The 22,035-nt window shown below is 38.2% G+C and overlaps 1 protein-coding gene and 1 pseudogene across 1 annotated transcript in view; both read left to right on the forward strand.

Annotated features, from left to right (window-relative positions):
* The first annotated feature begins 1,974 nt into the window (after positions 1–1,974).
* On the forward strand, positions 1,975–2,442 carry LOC118896037 (annotated as a pseudogene).
* A 10,183-nt stretch (positions 2,443–12,625) lies between these two features.
* The window catches only part of SEPSECS (Sep (O-phosphoserine) tRNA:Sec (selenocysteine) tRNA synthase), a 33,311-nt gene continuing 23,901 nt past the window's right edge, over positions 12,626–22,035 (forward strand). Inside the window, exons 1-5 of the mRNA XM_036852946.1 lie at positions 12,626–12,864; positions 13,699–13,853; positions 15,698–15,816; positions 16,218–16,376; positions 18,670–18,823. Coding sequence (XP_036708841.1) covers positions 12,751–12,864; positions 13,699–13,853; positions 15,698–15,816; positions 16,218–16,376; positions 18,670–18,823 — 701 coding nt within the window. The 5' untranslated portion in view covers positions 12,626–12,750. The remainder of the gene's footprint in view (positions 12,865–13,698; positions 13,854–15,697; positions 15,817–16,217; positions 16,377–18,669; positions 18,824–22,035) is intronic.

The raw sequence follows: 22,035 nt of genomic DNA on the forward strand, positions 1-22,035 counted from the left end.
AGCAGCACCTGGCACATGGGCTCAGTGTTAGCTCTTATTAGAGCTAGGGACCAGGTGCTTTTGAACTGCCTTTATTTCACTCTGCACCCACGCTAAGAGTAGGATTTAGTGCTTCAAGACATCCCCCCCAAAAGATCCAATCCCATAATGGATTAACAAGAGAAGACTATTTTACTAAGTGTTTCATAGGGAGATGGAGGATGGGGGTTTCCTCTAGAATGTACAGCACTTCACCTCAAAATCCCCGTTGAAAATCTGGCCCCTTCTCTCCCTCCCTGGCCACTTGCTGTGTATCTACGTTCCCCCGCTACCCCTCACACTTCATTCCTGTAGTTTCCCTGGTCTTTGGACCTGGACCCTGCTTCCCACCTCATCCTTAGTTTTTTCATAGAAACCACTATTGCTTTTGCTAATCCTCTCTTTGTTTTCTATTTCCTTAATTTCCAGTCTTACCTTTATTATTTCTTTCCTTCTATTTTCTTCAAGTTTATTTTCTATTGTTTTACTAATTCTTGAGATAAAAGCTAAGAAAAGTTTAGCTTTTTTTTTCCCTTTCTACTATATGCTTTTTTCTTTCCACGCCCCCTCCCTTTTGCTTTAAAAAAAAAAAAATTTATTTATTTTGGCTGTGCCGGGTCTTAGTTGTGCCCCCTGCATTGGGAGCACAGAGTCTTAACCGCTGGACCACCAGGGAAGTCCCCTCTTTTGCTTTTAAAGTCATATGTTTCTCCCAAGCATGGTTTTAGCTTCTTCCCATAAGCCTTGATATGTGGTATTTTTACTATCATTCAGTTCAAAATACTTTCTAATTTCTATTATAACATTTTCTTTGATGTATGGAGTACTTACAATATTGCTTAATTTCCAAATAGTCTTGTTTTTGTTATCGATTCTTAGCTTAGTTGCACTGTGTCAGATGAGGTACTCTGCATGATTTTACTGCTTTGAAATCTGTTGTGACTTGTTTTATGACCCAGGATGTAGTCAATTCTGGAAAATGTTCCACGTGACCTTGAAAACAATGTGTGGCTCTGCAGTTGTTGGGTACAGGGCTCTATGAACGTCCATTAGATCAAGTTTACTAAACATAGTATTTCTCAATCTTTACTAATTTTCTGTGTTAATTTGACCTATTAGTTCCTAAAAGGTGTTCTGTAATATCTCAAAATGACTATAGATTTATCTATTTTTCCTTTTATCAGTTTTGACTTATGTATTTTGAAATTATGTTATTTGGTGTATACAAATTTAGAATTATTATATTTTCCTGGTGAGCTGAGTCTTTTATCATTATGAAGTATTCCTCTTTATGTTTAGTAATGCCATTTACCTTAAAGTCTACTTCATCTAATATTAAAAATCTATGTCAGCTTTCTTTTTGTTAGTATTTCCATGTTATATTTCTTCCCATTCTTTTACTTTCAATTTTCAATCTTTGTATAGTCTTTTGTTTTAGATGTGTTCTCAGTACAAAGCATGTAATTGTTTGAAAAAAATCGTCTGATAATTTACTTCACTTATATTTAATATGGTTTCTATGTGTCCTACCTGTTCTGTTTCTTTTTCACTCTTTTCTGCCTTATTTTTTTTTTTTTAATTTATTTATTTATGGCTGTGTTGGGTCTTCATTTCTGTGCAAGGGCTTTCTCTAGTTGTGGCAAGCGGGGACAACTCTTCATTGCGGTGCGCGGGCCTCTCACTACCGCGGCCTCTCTTGTTGTGGAGCACAGGCTCCAGACGCGCAGGCTCAGTAATTATGGCTCACAGGCCCAGTTGCTCCGCGGCATGTGGGATCTTCCCAGACCAGGGCTCGAACCCGTGTCCCCTGCATTGGCAGGCAGACTCTCAACCACTGCGCCACCAGGGAAGCCCTCTGCCTTATTTTGAACTGATTATTTTTTGTTATCCCACTTTTCCCCCGTGTTAGATTGGAAATTACACACTTTTAGAAACTATTCCTAGGAGCCTGCGGAAGGGGGCGCCGGCGGCACCTGCGAGCGGAGGCCTAGGCGGGGCATGGCGGCGCCGACGGCCCTGTGAGAGCAAAGCTGTCGCGGGGCCCGCCATGAGCCGGTGGCCCTGACATGGGCGCCAGCGGCTCCAAAGCTCGGGGCCTGTGGCTCTTCGCCTCGACAGCGGGGGGCGGCGGCCCGGAGGCGGCTGTCGCTGAGCAAGCTTTGGTGCGACCGTGAGGCCGAGTCGTGCCCCTCTTCGTATTCACGCGCCGCGGCTCCATGTTCTATGACGAGGATGGGGGTCTGGCTCACGAGTTCTATGAGGAGACAATCGTCACCAACAACGGGCAGAAGCGGGCCAAGCTGAGGTGGGTACATAAGAACCTGATTCCTAAGGGCATCGTGAAGCTGGATCCCCCCCCCCCCCCCCCCCCCCCCCGTCCCCCGCATCCACGTGGATTTCCCTGTGATCTTCTATGAGGTGTGAGCCTGGGGGGTGGCAGGCATAAACACCTCCTGCCCCAGCAAGAAACCCCCCAGGCTCAAGGTGTGGCTTCCATTGAGGAACCTAGGCTGGGGCCACAACCGTGAATAAACTCTACTGGCCCGGAACCTTCAAAAAAAAAAAAAAAACTATTCCTTTATTGGTTACCCTAGAGATTATAAAATAAATTCTAGATTTGCAAAAATCTAATATCAATTGGTAGTTTTACTCTCCTTTTGAGATAATACAAGCACTTTTGGAACAATATTTCCCAAACTTTAATGTGCATGTGAATCACAGGGGAGCTTGTTAAAATGAAAATTATGATTTAGTGAGTCTGGGGAGAGGCCCAAGATTCTGCTTTCTAGTAAGTTCATGGGCCACTCTATGACTACAAAACCCTCAGAACACCTTAACTGTATTTACTCTATTTATCTCCTCCCTACTTAAATGCCAACTATGTACTTTAATTCTATATATAGTTAAATCCCTCAACACATTACTGTAGTTATTTATGTAGACAATATTAACCTAGATTCACCCATATATTTACATCCATATATTTTTGTTGCTCCTTATCCCTTCTTGCATCTTTGCTATCTCATCTGGAACTTTTTCTTTTTGCCTTGAGGACACTTTTTAGCATTTCCTTGAGTGGTGTTCTGTTGTTGAAAACTCTCTGTTTTTGCCTGAAAATGTGTCCTTTTTTAAAAAAAATAAATTTTAAAATTTTGGAACAATTTTAGATGGTCAGAGATGGATAAAGTTTCCCATATATCCTTCACCTAGCTTCTCCTAATGTTAATGTCTAATAGTACCATAATACATTTGTCAAAACTAAGAAACTAATACTGACACATATTGTTGACCACACTTCAGACTGTTATTTGGATTTTTCTGGTTTTCTCACAAATGTCCTCTTTCTGTTCCAGGATTCAATCCAGGAAACCACACTGCATTCAGTCACCATGCCTTCCCTAGTTTTCTTCGGTCTATGATAATTTCTCAGATTTTATTTTTTTCCATGATTATGACAGTTTTGAGGAGTACTGGTCAGGTATTTCCTAGAATGTTCCTCAGTTAGGGTTTGTCTGATATTTTCCCATGGTTATAATGGGGTTATTGGTTTTGGAGAAAAATATCGTGGAGCTGAAGTGCCCTTCTCAATTGCAATTGAGGCAGGCAGGGCAGTGGGAAAGCTTTAAAATGGAAAAAAAGAGAAGGCGTCAGGTATGCTCCGGTTGTAGGCTGTTGGCATGAGGAAGCTAGAGATCGGTTAACTAGAAATGAGGTATCTTATGTGACTGGTGTGAAGAATAGCTTTTTCGAATCGGTCCTGCTTTGGAAGTGGAGGCAAATTAAAGGGATGCTTTTGGTGCTTGACCAATCCTGACTATTCTAGGATGATTGCTGCAGAGACTGTGGTTTGCCTTCCTGGGTTGGTTGCTGCAAGGCTTTGGGTCAGAGTTCTATCATCATATATGGTCTGGGTAGTGTTCCTTTGTATAGTCAGCTCCTCAGACCCTGCCCTTTTGGGTCATTTTCTCACTTGAAAGACGTTGGCCAATGTAGGGAAGGCTAGAGATCCAGATCTTCACCTCCTAGGGATTGCTCAGTTGCCTTCATAGTCAATTTTATTGTGAGATCTTCTTAAACTTTTTGTTGTTTTATTATTATGGTAATAATCTGATGAAAGAGTGAGTGTACAGAAGAATTTAAGACTCTACATAGACTGCAAAGACCAGCATCATGACCATTATGATAAAAACAAAAACAAATAGAAGTTCTTTTAAGATGCTTTAGAACCAGGAACCCAATAGATCCAACTCAGGCCAAGACAGCAAATCCTACAGGCCATGAGTATCAACTTAAGACAGCTAATTAGCTTTTTCCTTAAAACAATGTATAGCCTTTTCTATCTTGGATTTTTTATTGATCTAAGTACAGCAAGAATTTTAGCAATGGCACAGATGCCACCATGACTGGCCAATAAGAAACCTAGAAAAATGCATTTGTCCATTACTACTCATGCCAATGAATTGCAACTAATTTGTATTCCATCTAGGGCAGAAATGGTATCATTGAAAAATTCTGCTTTAGTTAGCAACAAGTTTCTTATAGTCTTTTCTCTTTGTATGATTCTCACCACTGGGGACCCTGCCTGAGCAATGAATCAGTAATTCTCCCAGGTAGAGAATAAGCAAGCAGTTAAAAAACAGGAATAGGGCAGGGATCTTGGTTCAATATCTTGGGAGGAAGCTGTCTACTATTTGAGGTCATCTGCTTTTTCTGAAGGTCTTGAGTCAGCTGCCAACTTCCAAAGATTGGCTTCTTCTAGAAGATCCCTGAGAATCTTCACTTTGAGCTGCCTTATTGGAGTAATCTTCTAATTGCGTGGAATTCTGAATTGATTCTTTAGTTGTGAAACTTGAATCCCATGATTGACTCTCTGGAGTAACACTGTTGTACTTGTTGTTAGCAGTTCCTGATAAGGTCCTTACCAATGAGGTTCAAGAACAGTTTGTCTCTTATATCTCTTCCAATAGCTGAAATCTCCTGGCCGAAGATCACAAACAGGCTGCTTAGGAAGATGTTGTGGGAATAATGGCAAAATGATCTTGGTGATAGGATGGGGTATAGTACATGAGTCCCTGCAATATTTTCTCAAGTCTGTGTGCAGCAGGACAGAGACTATTATTAGAGGTGAAATCCCTAAATGCTTGGGCCTTCCAGTTGCCAATTCATAGGGGAATAACTGATGTGATGTGTGATGTGTGATGTGTCCCCAAGGGGATGGACCATATGGCCATAAAGGCTAGTGGGAGTGGGATTACCTTTGGCCAAGTGATAGCAAACATTTCTGAAAGTTTTGTTAATTTAAATTTAAGGATGCTATCGGTTCTTTCAACATTTCCAGAACATTGTAGGTGGTAAGGACAATGTAGTTTTTGAGTAAGGGGAAATGCATTACAGAATTCTTTTATAATGATTACCATAAAGTGTGTGCTTGGTCACCTGATGTACAAATTGCTATGCCCCAGGTTAGAAATAAAAATCAAGCAGATTTTTAGTAGCTGTGAAGCCTATAGCTTTTTGGCAAGGAAATGCTGCAGCTCATCCTGAAAGTAGACATACAATCACTAAAAAATATTTTAAAATAGACATACAATAACTAAAAAAAAATTGAAGGTGTTCAAAAGGCTATTGAGGCTTTGGTTACAGGCTACGTCCCACCTTTATGGTTTTTTTCAGGATTACATTGTTGATTGGTGACACATGACCTGAAAATAACCTCAGCTAACCTTTTAGAGTTTCCTGATCAGTCCTGATTTAAGAGAGCAACTGATTTGTCTCTAACGTGATAAGTAGTTTCATGGAGAAATTTAGCTAATTTCCATTTGAAGTCATCTGATGCCACCAAGCAGCCATCTTGGGAGTTCCAGAGACTATCTGAGTGAAAGGTACAACCAGAGTTTTTCCATTTTTACCTTTCAAAATCAGGGGTTAAACACTGATATTTATAATGGCCTCTTTGAATACCTCCATAGATTGATGCATTGAGGTTTAGATAGGATCATAACATTGGTTAAGGCTGCTTGTTTGGCACAATGATCTGCTAGAGCATTTTCTTTACCATATTATCCCTTTTTGCATGAGCCTCCATTTTCATAACAGCCACCTCTCTAAGATGTAGGAATGCACCTAAAGTTTCCTAACTCGTCCATTTTTTGAATGAGATTTCCAGTATTGTTTTCAAAGTCATGTACTATTCCAAAAGCATACATTCTATCTTTCTATATATGCTTACTCTCTGGTCTTTGGTTAATTGACTAGCTCCATTAAGTGCAAAAAGTTCTGGCATCTGGGCTGATTTTTACCTTGGGCAGAGGACTGCATTCCAAAGGAGAGCTGAAATTAGTGATAGTATATCCTGCTTGATAACCTCCAGTTTCAGTTTTGAGGTATGAGCCATCAACAAATAATATTAGTTTGTGGTTCTCAGTGGCATTCTCTAATACATTTGAGTGTGTACACAACATTCCCTAGCAAAGGTAAGACAACTGTGAGGTTCACATTCGTCTGGCAAAGTGGCAAATTCAGTGTTGGAGTGGTGAATAGTTAGCAATGCGAGACTACAAGAGTAACAATGTCATAGGAGGTTAATCAGCTGGCTGAAAAGTGTTGCATGTTCTTAGCCAGTAGTAATGTCTGTCCTGTATGAGGAACCGTGATGTCAAGCAAGGAGCCTAGAAGTAGCTCAGCAGAAACCTCAACAATTATTTATTTATTTATTTTTAGCAGCAGCTATTACTATAAGACATGGGGAATAAATCTTTGCAACCAGGTCAAGGGTCTGGCAATATGTTTTTGATGGTTCCCATGAAGTTGAATTAAAATCCCAAGGGCTTCTCCAGATCACTTATGCACATATAGACAAAAGGGAATTTTGTAGTTAGGAATGCCCGTGAATGAATCTACTGAAGAACTTTCTTCGTATTACAGAAGGCCTGTTCCATATCTGGGTTCCCAGAAAAGAAGGTCTCTTACTGAGAACTTAGTCAACTCATAAAGAGGCATTGCAATCTTATAAAAATTTGTCTGCAAGATCCAGTTAAACCTAGAAATCCTGTCATACTGTTATTTTGTGAGAGGTCTAAGGTAAGTTTGGATAGTCGTTAGTCTATCAAGAGAGAGCGTTTTCCCCTCCTTAGATATCCCATGACCTAAATAATGGACTGTGCTTTGGAAAAACTGCAGTTTATCTGTTGAAACTTTGTCCCTTTTCTTCTAAGACTGAGAGCAAGTAAATGGAATCCTTTTTCAAGTTTTCTTAATCTTTGAATAAAGTAAGGCATCATCTACATATTGTAACAGAACTTAATAACACGGGAAATTTAGATCTGTTAAGACTTGTTTGAGGAACTGAGAAAAATAGGAGGGGGCTTCAGTGAACCTCTGGGGCATGACTGTCTAGGAATACTGTTATCTTCTTCAGGTGAAGGCTAAAAGGTATTGACTGTCCTAGATGTGATCTAGAGGCCATCAAAAAAGACAAAGCAAAGGTCCACTACAGTAAAGCAAGTAGCTTCAGGTAGAATTGATGCCAAGATAGTATTTGCGTTAGGTATCACTGGGCAGTGAGGGATAAAAGTTTTGTTGATTGTCCTGAGGTCTTGAAGAAATAGTAAAGCAAGTAGCTTCAGGTAGAATTGATGCCAAGATAGTATTTGCGTTAGGTATCACTGGGAAGTGAGGGATAAAAGTTTTGTTGATTGTCCTGAGGTCTTGAAGAAATTGATATCCGTATCCATTTGGTTTCTTTACTGAGTGTTACAAGGGCTAGTGAAGGATATAAGAAGACCTTTGGATATAAGGCATTCAACTACAGCTTTGAAACCTTCCTTTGTTTCTGGCTTCAAGGGATATTGGGGATATTTGGTAGGATCTATTTACTGCTCTAATTAGTTTTCTATGTCAAGAGACTTTTAAGGTCATAGAATGTCATGTATGATGTCAAGACCTTTATCTGGGGTATGCATCAAATATAATAGAGAAGGCAAAGGTATATCCAGAACAGACACAACTTGATTATGAATAGAAGAGTCCTCTGGAACTTTAATAGTTGTTCTGTTGTGTATTTAATATTACAATTCCATTTGCAAAGTAAGTCTCTCCCTATTAAATTTGCAGGGTGGTATCACAGAGCTGGAAGGAATGTTTTTTATTCAAGGGCTCAAGTGTTACAGCTAAGGGCTGGGAGATAGGAAATATCTGTGGGTTACTTGAAAGAATTGTCACTTGTGTGTATGGTTACTCTGAGGAAGAGGTTGAGCAAAGATGGTGTTTAATGTAGTAAGAATAGCATCCCTATCTACCAGGAATTGATGAGGTTGACCATCTATATTTATTCAACTTGAGTGTTTAAGGGTAAGTCAGGTTATTGAAAGTGTTTTCCTTTTTCAGAGCACCCCCATTGATCAGAATTGAGGGATTTTCTTCATCTTGGTTTTTCTTTTATAGGATGGGACATTCTTTTTCTCCAGTGTCCTTTTTGTTTACAATGTCTACCTTGACAAAAATAGTTGCTTGGGAAGTGGGCCACCTAGCTGTTGAGTCTGCATGATTATAGTTTATTTTGGATTCTGTCTTATTTTTATCTAAAGCTGTTCAAAATGTTCTGACAGGTGTTTTAGTTCAGGCAAAGGAGCTATTTCGCATTCTAATTTCTACTCTTGAATTAGGCTTCCAGTTTCAGGTTTAACCCCATTGACAAAATGAGATGTAAGGACTACTTTTACAACTGGCACCTTCATTAACTCCTGAATGTTGTCAGAAGGTATTTTCTACTAGAAAATCAAGGAAATCTCCTATATTTTCATCATTTTTCTGTTTGTATGGTTCAATTATGGGCCAATAAATTTTTATTGGAAATGTTTGGGGATACTACAGTACTTTTAGGAGACTTTGTCCTGCTTTTCAAGTATATATATATATATTTTAGATCCTTTTTTTTGGACAGGTTTATTGTAGAAAGAGAGATTCTGTAGATGCCTTTCTGGGTCAATCCAATCAGCTTTGCCATCCAAGATTTAGCTGAGGTTCTGAGGTTCGGACCGACATGTGTACAAGTTGATATAGGTTAGGTAACCCTGAATCATATACACCCAAACTAATTTAAAATTCTCCTATGCATAGTTGTTGGTCTTATATGGCAGCAGAGATGCTTAATTATAGCTCTTAATTCATCTTGGGGCCAAAGTTTAAATTATGCAGTTGCCCATATATCTGGCTCATAGGAGGGATGGATCTTTAGAGGCAACTGGCATTTTGTACTCTTAGGAGAGTTTCTGGGAGTAGGGAGGGGGTGTGGACAAGAGGAAGAGAAGGGAAGAGTTGATGAGGTCACGAGGACAAGGAAGAAGAGGGGCATCTGGATGTAGGGAGGCAACAAGGATGAGGAGGATTTACTAGGAAAGGAGTCTAGTTTATTGTTGCTTAAGTTTGTTAAATTGGGACTTCCCTGATGGCACAGTGGTTGAGAATCTGCCTGCCAATGCAGGGGACATGGGTTCGAGCCCTGGTCCGGGAAGATCCCACATGCCGCAGAGCAACTAAGCCCGTGAACCACAACTACTGAGCCTGCGCTCTAGAGCCTGCGAGCCACAACTACTGAGCTCATGTACCACAACTACTGAAGCCCACACGCCTAGAGCCCATGCTCTGCAACAAGAGAAGCCACCGCAATGAGAAGCCTATGCACCGCAACGAAGAGTGGCCCCTGCTCGCTGCAACTAGAGAAAGCCCACATGCAGCAACAAAGACCCAACGCAGCCAAAAATAAATACATAAATAAATAAATTTTTTAAAAAAGAGAAAAGCTTAAAAAAAAAACAGAAGTTTGTTAAATTGCTCATTGGCTTTGGCTAAAGAATCTTTTAGTGAAATACTTTTCGAACGAGAATTTCCTTTGGAGGCTTCTGCATACTAATCAAACACAGCTGCCCATTGGGCCTGAGAAATCTTAATTCCCTTTCTTTTCTAAGGTGCCTATCAAATAAAATATGTATTATTTTAGAAAGGGAATCTTAATTCCCTTTCTTTTCTAAGGTGCCTATCAATAAAATATGTATTCAAGTCAAATGTTCCCCAGAGTGGCCACTGAAGGCCCAAATACTCACTGCTGAAGTTACACCATTTAGAGAACTAGGCACCAGTATTAGGATTGTAACAAAAATACACATAAGAAGCAGCCATTTTTTCCCAGAGGAGGAGAGGTTTTAAGCTTTGATGACCTTAGGAGAGCTGGCAATGGTTGGTTAAAAGCGATGTTTGTTCTCTTCATGTTTCAAGACCCCTCTGCACACAGACCCAACAATCTGTGCCCCTTGGCAGGTGAAAAATTAGAGTGAACTCCCTCTTGATCAAAGGCAAGCTCTCAGAACAAAAAATCAAGAGGAAAGGAGAACCTCATCCAGTTTTACTGGTGACTCGCAACGAAGTTTGTCCAAATGTATGCCGGTCTGGTAGGAACAGCAAACTCATCAGTCTGTGAGGCTGGCTCAAACAAGCCATAGGCTTATAGGGCCTATGCCTGTGTTCTACCCCATGATTCTTCTTCTTATGACCACACTTTCAGACAGCTCAATACAAAATAGAAGTACAAAAGAGAACCAAAAAGCATGAAAAGGAATGGTCTGATTCCACCAAGGATGTCAAACAAAATTGGAACCAATAACAAAACCTGGGTACCAAACTTAGAATAAATAGCTGAGGAATTCCACACAAAAATAGTGGAGCTCAGATTCAGCACTGACTTACCATGTTGGCACAGACTTGACAGCAACAAGGAGCAAGGCACTATGGTCTCTGTGGGAACCTCATCTGGCTGAAGGCTGGGGTCCATGGTGATGGAAGTGCAGTCCGTGTCTCAGTGGAGCCTTCAGGAAAACTGTGGAAAGTAATGAAGACCATCCAAATAACAAACAGAGACTATTTATTCAGAACTTGGTAGTGCAAGAGAGTTAGTTACTACCACTTGGCATTTGGCAGACTCAAAGGCAGGCAGGGGAGTGGAAAAGCTTTATGGTGAAAAAGAGGAAGGGTTCAGGTGTGCTCTGATTGGAGGCTGTTGGCAAGGGGAAGCTGTTGAACATCTATTACACAGTGTTCCGTGCTGTGCTTTGAACACAGACGTCAAATATAGTCCTTGTCAACCAGGAGCTCACAGTCTAGTTGAGGAAGACAAAAAATTAACAATTGAAATGGAATTTGACAAGCACTATGGCTGATAAATGGCAGGATGCCCTGGGAACATGCAGTAGGAATAGTGGTGAGTTGGTACATGTTAAACAACTGAGTCCTAGGGGAGTGGTATATGGGGAGAAGGTAAGAGCCGGATTTGTAGAGTTTGCTGATTTCCACGGTGTAAATACTACCACAGCCAGTTTCAAGCTACCAACATGATGCCACTAAAAAAGGGAGTTGGAAAGAGATGGGCAATAGGATGCCAGTATATCTTATTTCCACTATTCAGGTACAACAGATGTAAATAATCTCAAGAGCAGAGATAATAGTAAAATGTAGTACAATAATTAGGAAGTGATGACTTTGAGTATTTACTACTTTTGCTTTTAATACAATTGGCTTAATTGTAAAATTACAATTAAGAGAAGCTGTATTTAAAAACCAGCCCACAAAATTACTGAACATTTTTTTAACAATCAGCTCTTGCAAGCAAGTATGAACCAGTGCAAGTGGGCCCTAGCACACCGCTAGATTAGAGTGATTTCAGGAATTACTGTAGGCTCACCTAAAGGGAAGATTAGGAGGAAATCAAAGGCAGGGAATCTACCTTTTCATTTCTGTATCTCAGGCACCTAGTGCTGGGTTGTTGAATAGTGAAACTAATTCATTAATTCAGTATTAAAATTTTTTTTTAAGCCCCTTCTATATTCTGGGCACTTTTCTAGGTGTTCGTGGAGTATAGCAGCAAACACCAAGGCCCTGCCTTTCAGAGAGTTTACATTCATAGGGGTGTGTGTGTGTGTGTGTGTGTGTGTGTATAAACAAATGTCTGTTATATCAGGAGGTGAATGATAAGTGCTATGGCCAAAAATTCTGTAATGCAAAGGAGAAAAGGAGTGGGGCACCACTATTTCAAATGGGGTCGCCAGGGAATTGCCTGGCAGTCCAGTGGTTAGTACTCCACGCTTCCCCTGCAGGGGGCACTGGTTCAATCCCTGGTGGAGGTACTAAGATGCCCCATGCCAGGTGGTGCGGTCAAAAAAAAAAAAAAATATGGGGTTGCCAGGCAACTGTAAATGTTGAAATGTATGAGGGTAAGGATGAACGGTTCAGGGATCTGAGAAACACGACCTGAGTAAGGCTGAAGCACAGACTCCCAGAGCTCATCATTCAACAGGAGTGGAACACAGAATAACTTCGGAAGTGTTTTCTTCAGAGAGGCCACGCACTTGCCCCTGACTCCTCAGCTCCTCCTCACAGAAGAAAAGTCCTTCCTTCAAGACGGTCTTAGGCACACTAGGGTTTAACTGGACCAATCAGATGCAGGGAGGCGGGGCTCGTTTTCTGTGCAGCCTGAAGCCCGCCAAACGCCCTGACACCTCTGCGCATGCTCAAATACTTCCGCTCCTGGCACGCTATTTGGAGCGGCTTGCGCATGTGCGAGAGCGCGACGTAGATGTTTGTTCCAAGGTCTTCCCGTACCGTCCAGGCGGCGAGTCGCCTCCTGGTTTCGAAGTGTGTCCGGCGTGTGTCAGTTGTTGTCCGGCAGCGGTCGCCACTGCGGGCATGAACCGCGAGAGCTTCGCGGCGGGCGAGCGGCTGGTGTCGCCGGCTTACGTGCGGCAGGGCTGTGAGGCCCGCCGCTCGCACGAGCACCTCATACGGCTGCTTCTGGAGAAGGTACAGAGCTTTCGGGTCCCTCCCCAACTGCCGCGCCCCCCAGGCTCCGGCTCCGCCCAGCGCCCCTGTTAGTTTCAGGACCTGCCTCACCCGGTCGTATTTGCTGGTTGAGCCCTGTCCTCAGAGTCTTTCGCAGCTGGGCATGCCATATGCCGGCTTGCGCCGCTCAGCTCCTTCTCAGCCTCGCCAATGCTGGCAAAAACCCAGAGAGTGTTATTAGGGGATGTGGGGAGTTCGGAACTTTGAGCCTTTTTTTTTTTTTCCCCCCCCTTATCTTCGGGTTGGGGAAGCGAGGGGAAGGCCGGTATGATTTACTTTTTTGTTTGCGGATAGGGCAAAGTTCGCGTCTTCCATCTTTCACTACTCCTGGGGAACACATGATATTTATAAACTACGATATACTAACTCGAAGCAGGTGTTGCTGAGGAACGTCACAGGTCTCGTTCTTGCCAGCATCCTGAATTTTAATGTCACTAAAGTTTGACAACCCTAGTTCTAACACCCTGGTGTGAAAAATCCTAGTTGAAGATAAGGTTTGTTCGTTTTCAGTTACTTTTAACTGCAACTTTAAACCTTAGTAATCTCTTTGTATGTATTTATCATCACTTCTCGCAGCATCGTGTGGATGGATAATTGTAATAGTGTAACACAAACGTTTTGCTTATTCAGAGTTTCTTCAGAGTGCTGAATTTATGTCTGAATTTTAGAAAACAAGGAGCATGGCAAAATGTGCATGGAAAAGTTTTAAAGTTCATTGAAGTAGGGTTCTGGGGAATGATGGTTTCTTAAATATAGTCATAAGCCTTTTTTTGTTTTCTTTTTTCTTTTCTTAAGGGCAAGTGTCCAGAGGATGGTTGGGATGAAAGTACACTTGAACTCTTTTTACATGAACTTGCAATTATGGATAGCAACAATTTCCTGGGCAATTGTGGTGTGGGAGAAAGGGAAGGGAGAGTGGCATCTGCATTAGTTGCTCGGCGACATTACAGGTATGATTTTTTTAAGTATAAAGCATTTCCTCCCCCCCCCCCCTTTTTTTTTTTGTTAAAAACGATGGTGGTAGTATTAATCATATTAAATTATAAAATGTCCGTTTGTAACCTACTTCTTGTTTAAATGGGCATGTGAACTAGATGCAACAGGGAGATGGAAACAATGTACCTGAGTAGGTGCTTTTCAGGACAATAGGGTAAAAGTTCTAATATGAGGTGGTTATACCCTGTCAGCTTCTGGGTGATTAAGGATACTGGCTGTACGTTCTGTTAAGAATGTTTGTACTGTCTATACATTCTGTTAAGAGTGTTTAACCTAATAAACCTATTTGGTTGTTATGAGTTTAAAATATGCTAAGGTTGTTTATAGTTTTCCATGTTTCTTTTCTAACATGGCAAGTTTTTTAGAGAATGGTATATTTATAGAACTTTAATGTCATTCATCTGCATCTAAACTGAATCCCATTTTATAAATATTTTGCTTTGTTGCAGTAGATGTAGGAAAGGTATATTATAATTTTAGATTATTAAGTCACTTTTTTCTTTTGCATTATTCAGAAAGCTTTTCATCAATTCTGATAACCATTTAGTTGTTAGTGGTTTCAAATATGATCATTTCTCTGTTCTCCAACCTTTCTGCGAAATATAGGTAAACTCTTTCAAACTCCCGTCTTCCATGATTTTAAATCATGATGAAATTTTCCTAGGAATAGTAGAATTTTATTTCAACCGAAACTATTGCAGTCAAAACTAATGATAATGAATGTATGACCTGGATGAAAAACTAATGGTTAAAAATAAGGTGATAACATGGTTGATAATATATGTAAAAAAATTCTTTGTATGTGAGGTTGCAGTGGTAATAGAGTGTGACACGTGTTCTGTGATAATTCCAGTGTGCAGAATTTCTGATCTAGGCAACTATAAATAACAAACAGATTTTTGATTTTGAAGTGTATTCAGAGGTGTCTTTAAATAGTGTATAACATGACCAAATTTAAAATGAGTGGATTTGCACACTAATTTTCAAGGAGCCTGTACTTCTTCTAAACTTAAGGCAGTATTTGAAACATCAGCTCATCCCTGTTAGAAGTTAGCTCACTGCTCTGATTAGGGAAATGGGAAGAAAGAAGAGAATTTAATGTTGCATATGTCCTGGTTTTCTATTGCTGTATAACAAACCACCTCAAAACATAGTGGCTTAAAACAGTCATTTATTGTTATCTCTGACAGGTTACCTGGACTCAGCAGGTGATTATTGCTTCAGGTCTCTCATGTAGTACAGTCAGGTGTTGGCTGAGAGTTTAGTCATCTGAAGGTTCAACTGGGCAGTTTATCCAAGTTGAGTCACTCAGATGGCTGGGAGCTCAGATGGCCTCTCCAAGTGGCTTGGCTTGGTCTTTCCCCAGCATAGCAGCTGGCTTTGAAGAGAGGACCCCCTGCCCCCCACCTCCCCTTGAGCAAACCCTTCAAGAGGCCAGATAGAAGATATAAGGCTTCTTATGACCTAGCTCAGAAGTTCCAGACCATCACTCCTGCTAGATTCTTCCAGACCAAGCAAGTCACTAAGGCCAGCCTAGCTTCAGGTAGAGAGGAATTAGACCCCATCTCTTGGTGTGGCAGTGGCATATGGGCATAGGGAGAAAAGGAATTGATGGTGGCCATCATGAAGACTAGCTACCACAGCATACTTGATGAATTTGTTTTGATTTAACTAGATATTTTCACATTATTAATAGTCAAGTATAGTGTTTATTTGGTTATTGTATTTGTATACTTATACAGTGGATTACTTAGAACACTGAATATTTTTGTCCAGTTGTTGGCCATTTTTTGCTTAGGTTCATTCATGGAATTGGACGATCGGGTGATATTTCTGCTGTGCAACCCAAAGCTGCAGGTTCTAGCCTTTTGAACAAAATTACCAATTCTTTGGTCCTGGACATCATAAAGTTGGCTGGTATGTACTGTGTTAATCATAATACTTTTGGCTGACCAGTCACACAAACCTTTGCCTAATTTCTTTTATTAATGCTTCTCTCCAAAAAGAGTATAAATGGCTTTTGAAAAGACAAATATATATATATATATATATATATATATATATATATATATATATATATATATATATATATATATATATATATATATATATAAAAATAAAACTTTTAGAATAAGATAGAAAATCAGAGCCATAAGCCTGGAGGATGAATTTAGCAGTGAGCTTCCTGAGTGTGAGTACAGAAGAATAAGCACTAAGTCTGTTAACTCTTTTTATTTGATAGAAGTATATAATTTCTTTAAGAAGGATGCTGTTTTTTCAGCGGAATAACTAATTTCTGTTTTTCTTCTTATTTGTAGGTGTCCATACGGTGACCAACTGCTTTGTAGTTCCGATGGCAACTGGTATGAGTCTAACCCTGTGTTTCTTAACATTACGACACAAAAGACCAAAAGCAAAGTACATTATATGGCCACGAATAGACCAGAAGTCCTGCTTTAAATCCATGATCACTGCAGGTAAAAGAAGAGAAGTAACATATATGTTTTTCAATGTCACAGAAAATTCAAACTTTTTATATAGAGCTAGATAAATGAAAAAGAAACTAAACCTGTTCCTATTCCTTCTTTTTATTGTGGTAAAAATATACATAACAAAATTTACCCTTTTAACAAACATTTTTAAATGTATAGTTCCTTGACATTAAGTGCATTCCTCTTGTTGTGGACCATCACTGCCATCTCTCTACAGAACTTTTTCATCCTCTGAAACTGAAACTCTACCTATTAAACAATAACTCTCCCCTCCCCACCACCCTCAGTCCCTAGCAATCACTATTCTACTTTCTGTCTCTATAAATTTGTCCTTCATATAGGTGGAATTATAGAATATTTGTCCTTTTGTGACTGGTTTATTTGACTTAGCATAATGTCTTTAAAGTTCATCCATGTTATAGCATGTGCCAGAATTTCTTTCCTTTTTTAAGACTCCCATTGTATATATATCCCACATTTTGTTTATTCATTCATTCATTCACTGTTGCACACTTGGGTTGCTTCCACCTTTTGGCTGTGGTGAATAATGCTGCTATGAACATGGGGGTGCAAATACCTGTTTGAGACCCTGCTTTGAATTCTTTTCAGTACACACTAAGAAATAGAAGTGCTATGTCGTATGTCCCTATTCGTTAAAATGGGGATATGATTACCTGCCTCAGAAGACTGTTCAGAATTAAGTGGGATGACATATGAAATGCCCAACAATAATCCCTGGAGCATAAGAGGTGCTTCAGGAATGTTTGTTCTGTATACATGAGTGGAATACACATAAATAATTACCATGAATCAAAGTACAAGGATACAGGCATCATTGAGTATAGATGAGACAAAAACTTTAAGTTGGTATTTTAGTATTTGGCTTGCTTAGGTCAAGTTGAATTTGAGAATTTAAAGTTATTTTTTGAATGGCCTCAGTCTGTTGTATGAAATGAACAGTATTGGGCTGTAATTAAACTACCTAAATAATCCTAAAGAAACTCGTGTAAAGGGATTCATAATAAGGACATATAGCAGAAATGGGTAGACTTTTTAAAGGTTTATTTTAAGTGGCATAAAGCTGTCAAGTCTGTTAATTTGCAAACTATTAACCAAAGAACTGATAACCAAACTTATAGAAAGATTGTCATATTGAAAAACTGGAAGCTTTTTCCAAATGATGTTATGACTTGGACTATGTTATGTTCTTAGGAAGCAAGATGGTTGTATTCTTAAAAAAAACCAAAAACTTGCATCATAGTTGTTTGAAAGCAAAAATAGGGTTCAGTGTAGAGAATTTGAGAAATAATAGAGAATTAACTGTCCTTAGGAAGTTACTTATTTAAGTAAAGTTTTCTTTGTTTTAATAGCTGTAGAGATATGAAACCTAGAGTTCTGTGGACCACCATATATGAATTGATGATTTTATAGTGGCTGAAGTTTTATATTTCTGTAGATAGAATGCGGACAACTTGATGTGGATTCTAAAACAGAAGACTGCTTGCCTGTAACTTTGCTTTAAATTGCTGTGTGACCTTGGGGAAGGCACTTAATCTTCCTAAACTTTGGCTCCCTTATCTTTGAAGTGAGTGAGTTGAGCTAAATGGTTTCTGAATCCCTCATAGCTCTTAAATCCACAAATCTAGCCTGCTGCTAGGTCTGGTATTTGAGAAGGCTGAAGATGTGAGTACATAATAACTCGCGTGCAAAACAATTTTTATATTTAAATTATAGAAGGCTTTTGTAAGCTATGAGATGGGTCTACTAAAATGTCTTGTATTTTTCTTTAGAGGTAAAACATTAAGTTGATGATTGTGATTTGTTTCAATACTTGAATTATTATTTTTGTTCATCTCTGAAATAAAGAGAAATTTAAAATAAAACTTAAATGTTGCCAGAGAATGAGTAGATTTACTTTTCTATGGACTGAAATTGAACTGGGCTAAGTGACCCTTTTTGTCATCAGTGACTCTTTTATTACTTTTGTAGGCATCTATTTAACATTTGCTTCCTTACTTCCCAGAATTAGTCTTTCGTATCATATCAAAATGTTAAGTAGATTTGTGGTCCTAATTGTGGTCTAGATGTCCTTCACAGTATTTTGACCTGCCTTTGACTCATACTGGTATTAAGCCAGGTCTTTATTATTAGAGAAGGGTTCATTGACTAGAATAAATGTTTAAGAGTTTTTGTGTAGAATAGCAGTGCTTCCTAGAGTTCACAATCTCCCCTTATTTTAGTTTATACTAACATTTTGGTTTCTGGTTGGCTTGGTTAGGTTTTGAGCCTGTGGTGATAGAGAACGTTTTAGAAGGTGACGAACTACGCACAGACCTGAAAGCAGTGGAGGCTAAAGTCCAGGAACTTGGGCCTGATTACGTTCTTTGTGTTCATTCTACTACATCCTGTTTTGCTCCAAGGGTGCCTGATAGGTAAATGATTTGTGAATATTGTCCTTCAGTGTTCATCAGTCTTTTACATAAAATGCACTTATACTAATTCTCAAAGATGCCTAAATAACATTTGGCAGTAAATACTACGTGAATGGACTGTTGAAGAAACAACATAATGGCTTGGGAAAATAAAAACTAGATATAGAAGAAGGAAAAACAACTAGTACCAAGTGGAGATCCTTTTATCAACTGAGTACATGCAGAGCATCTCTGTTTTCTTGCTCTTCTTTATGTTTCTGGGCATCTTGCATCTTTTTCCTTATTGTTTAATAGAAATTTCTAAGCTAAATTTTGGATTTACATACTTGTTTTTATTGCCATCTCCACTTTGGTCTTACAATTAGTTTTCATATATAGGAACTACCAGTATTAACAGATTTTAAATAGAAAATTTTAGGATTATTGTCCTCTAACTTTTTTTTAATTGCAAGAGTAACCCAGATATACAGTTAGGTATATAATTGTCTTTGCATTTTGAGAAAAATGCAGATATTTAAGAAAATTTTTTTTAAAAAGGCAAACGTTTGCTTTTCTAAAGGATGGCCACAAATTTTTATTCTGAAAATGTAGTAGGCTTAGGTATAGTAATACATATTTCTAGTTTTGACAGCAACTGTTGGTTTCATTTTAACATTTTGCACGGAAGTGCTAATAATTTGTAAAAAAAAACTATATTGACTTTGGACTATTTTCATAGCATCAAGTTATACTTTGATTTTAATTCATGGAGTCATATAATTTGGCAGTAATGAATGCATGTTAGCTTTTACTATAGGCAGATTTTAAGAGACAATTTTAAAACCCTGCTCTTGAAAATTTACCTTGCTTCATTCATGAGTCTGGATTCTATTTTCAGATCATGTTGCATATGCTTTAGTTGTTTATTCATTACTTATCTATCAAATTTTAAATTTGTATTTAAATATTAAATAAGCATCTTTAGTCTTTCTTCATTGATGTTTTTGCTATCTAGAAAAATTTTAATGTGATTGAAATAAATTACATTTCCAAAAACACCATATGGATATTTGTATTAGTTAAATTATTTATCCTTGAGGATATCTTTGTTTTTGTTTCATTTTGACTAACTTTTTTTTTAATTGACGTATTTTTAATTGATGTATAGTTGATTTGCAATGTTGTGTTAGTTTCTGGTGTACAGTAAAGTGATTCAGTTATACGTATAGATACATATGTATATGTCTATATATATAACATATATATACACACATGCATATATATGTATATTCTTTTTCATATCTTTTTCATTATGGTTTATTATAGGGTATTGAATATAATTACCTGTGCTATACAGTATGACCTTGTGGTTTGTTTATTTTATATACAGTAGTTTGTATCTGCTAATCCCAGACTCCTAATTTATCCCTCCCTTACCCCCTTTCCCTTTTGGTAACCATACATTTGTTTTCTGTGTCTGTGAGTCTGTTTCTGTTTTGTAAGTTCATTTATATCATATTTTACATTCCACATATAAGTGATATCAAATGGTATTTGTTTTTCTCTGTCTGACTTCACTTAGTATGGTAATCTCTAGTTCTGTCCATGTTGCTGCAGATGTCATTATTTTATTTTTTTTATGGCTGAGTAGTATTCCATTATATATACAGACCACATACTTATCCATTTATCTGTAGATGCACATTTAGGTTGCTTCCATATCTCGGCTATTGTACCTAGTGCTGTTATGAATATAGGGGTGCATGTATCTTTTCGAATTAGAATTTTGTCTGTGTATATGCCCAGGATTGGGATTGTTGGATCCTATGGCAACTCTATTTTCAGTTTTTTTAAGGAACCTCCATAGTCTTTTCCATAGTAGCTGTACCAGTTTACATTCCCACCAACAGTGTAGGAGGGTTCCCTTTTCTCCACACCCTCTCCAGCATTTATTACTTGTAGACTTTTTAATGATGGCCATTCTGACTGGTGTGAGGTGATACCTCATTGTAGTTTTGATTTGCATCTCTCTAATAATTAGCGATGTTGAGCATCTCTTCATGTGCCCATTGGCCATCTGTATCATTTTGAATACCTGTTTTGGAATGTTTACAGTATGCCTGGTATAGTGCTAAGTACATTTTACATGCATTGTCTCCTTTGGAAAAAATCAAAAAGGTTTTTTTTCAGTCAGTAGAATTCTCGTATACTGTTTTTGGTGGTGTTACATAATGAATGTTTCTGATTAGAGTGAACTTTAGGAAAATGGTGATGCTCAGTTATTAGTATTATGTTTGAATTTCTGATTTTATTAAATTTAAAAATACATTTTGATTTCTTTAAGTTTAATTCCTTTATAGTCTTAATTTGAACGTATATATTGTCTTTATTAGTTAACTGGACAGAGAGTATTGTGGGGCAAAATCAAAGAAAATGTTAAAAAAAAGAAGAGTATCATTTCTTCAAATTGAGAAACACCTTAAATTGGCTTCTAAGTTAGAATACAATCTGATTTCACATGGAAAATATTTTTTCTGCTTCTCTTTGCCTTTCTCATACACATTGAAAATATTAGCAAATTTGATCAATTCAGAATATTTAAAACTACTCAAGTGATTTTTAAAAAAAAAAGTACTTTATGTTATTATAGTGCCTTACTCTCAAGGAAGCTTGTTATTAAGGAATATTAGAACACAAACATGTGAAAGTGCCTTTTATGAAGAAAATACTTGTGTGTATCCCAGAAGGTCCATTTTGTTAAAAACAAAATCTGATTAGTTTTCTGCCTTGATTTGTGAGGTTTATGAAAATGAGTGATAAAATAAGGTTTTAATTCATAAAACTTTTAGGGAAGTAAATTGAAAACTTCTGACAGTTGAATAGAATAATGTTAGTTCTGTTTGTAGTTTAAAAACATATTAATGCACAGCTACTATAAAAGGAAAATGTATTATGTGTAAGTTGATAATTAAACCATATAATATATATTTGTAGTACATTTATCTGAGAAATAATTTTTATTCTCTCAAAATGCTTTGCTTCCAAATTTTTTATATTGTAGAGAGAACATTTTTAAAAAATTAATTTTATCAAACCATAGGATTTAGTTTTAGCTTCATAGCGTGAAGACATTTCTGTTAGAGATGACTTCAGTCACAAGTATTATTTGGTTTTGCAAAGGAACATCATTTATTATACTCTAATTGAAATTTATTACCTTACTTTGCATAAAG

Source organism: Balaenoptera musculus, chromosome 5 (assembly GCF_009873245.2).
Source record: "Balaenoptera musculus isolate JJ_BM4_2016_0621 chromosome 5, mBalMus1.pri.v3, whole genome shotgun sequence".
Taxonomy (NCBI): Eukaryota; Metazoa; Chordata; class Mammalia; order Artiodactyla; family Balaenopteridae; genus Balaenoptera; species Balaenoptera musculus.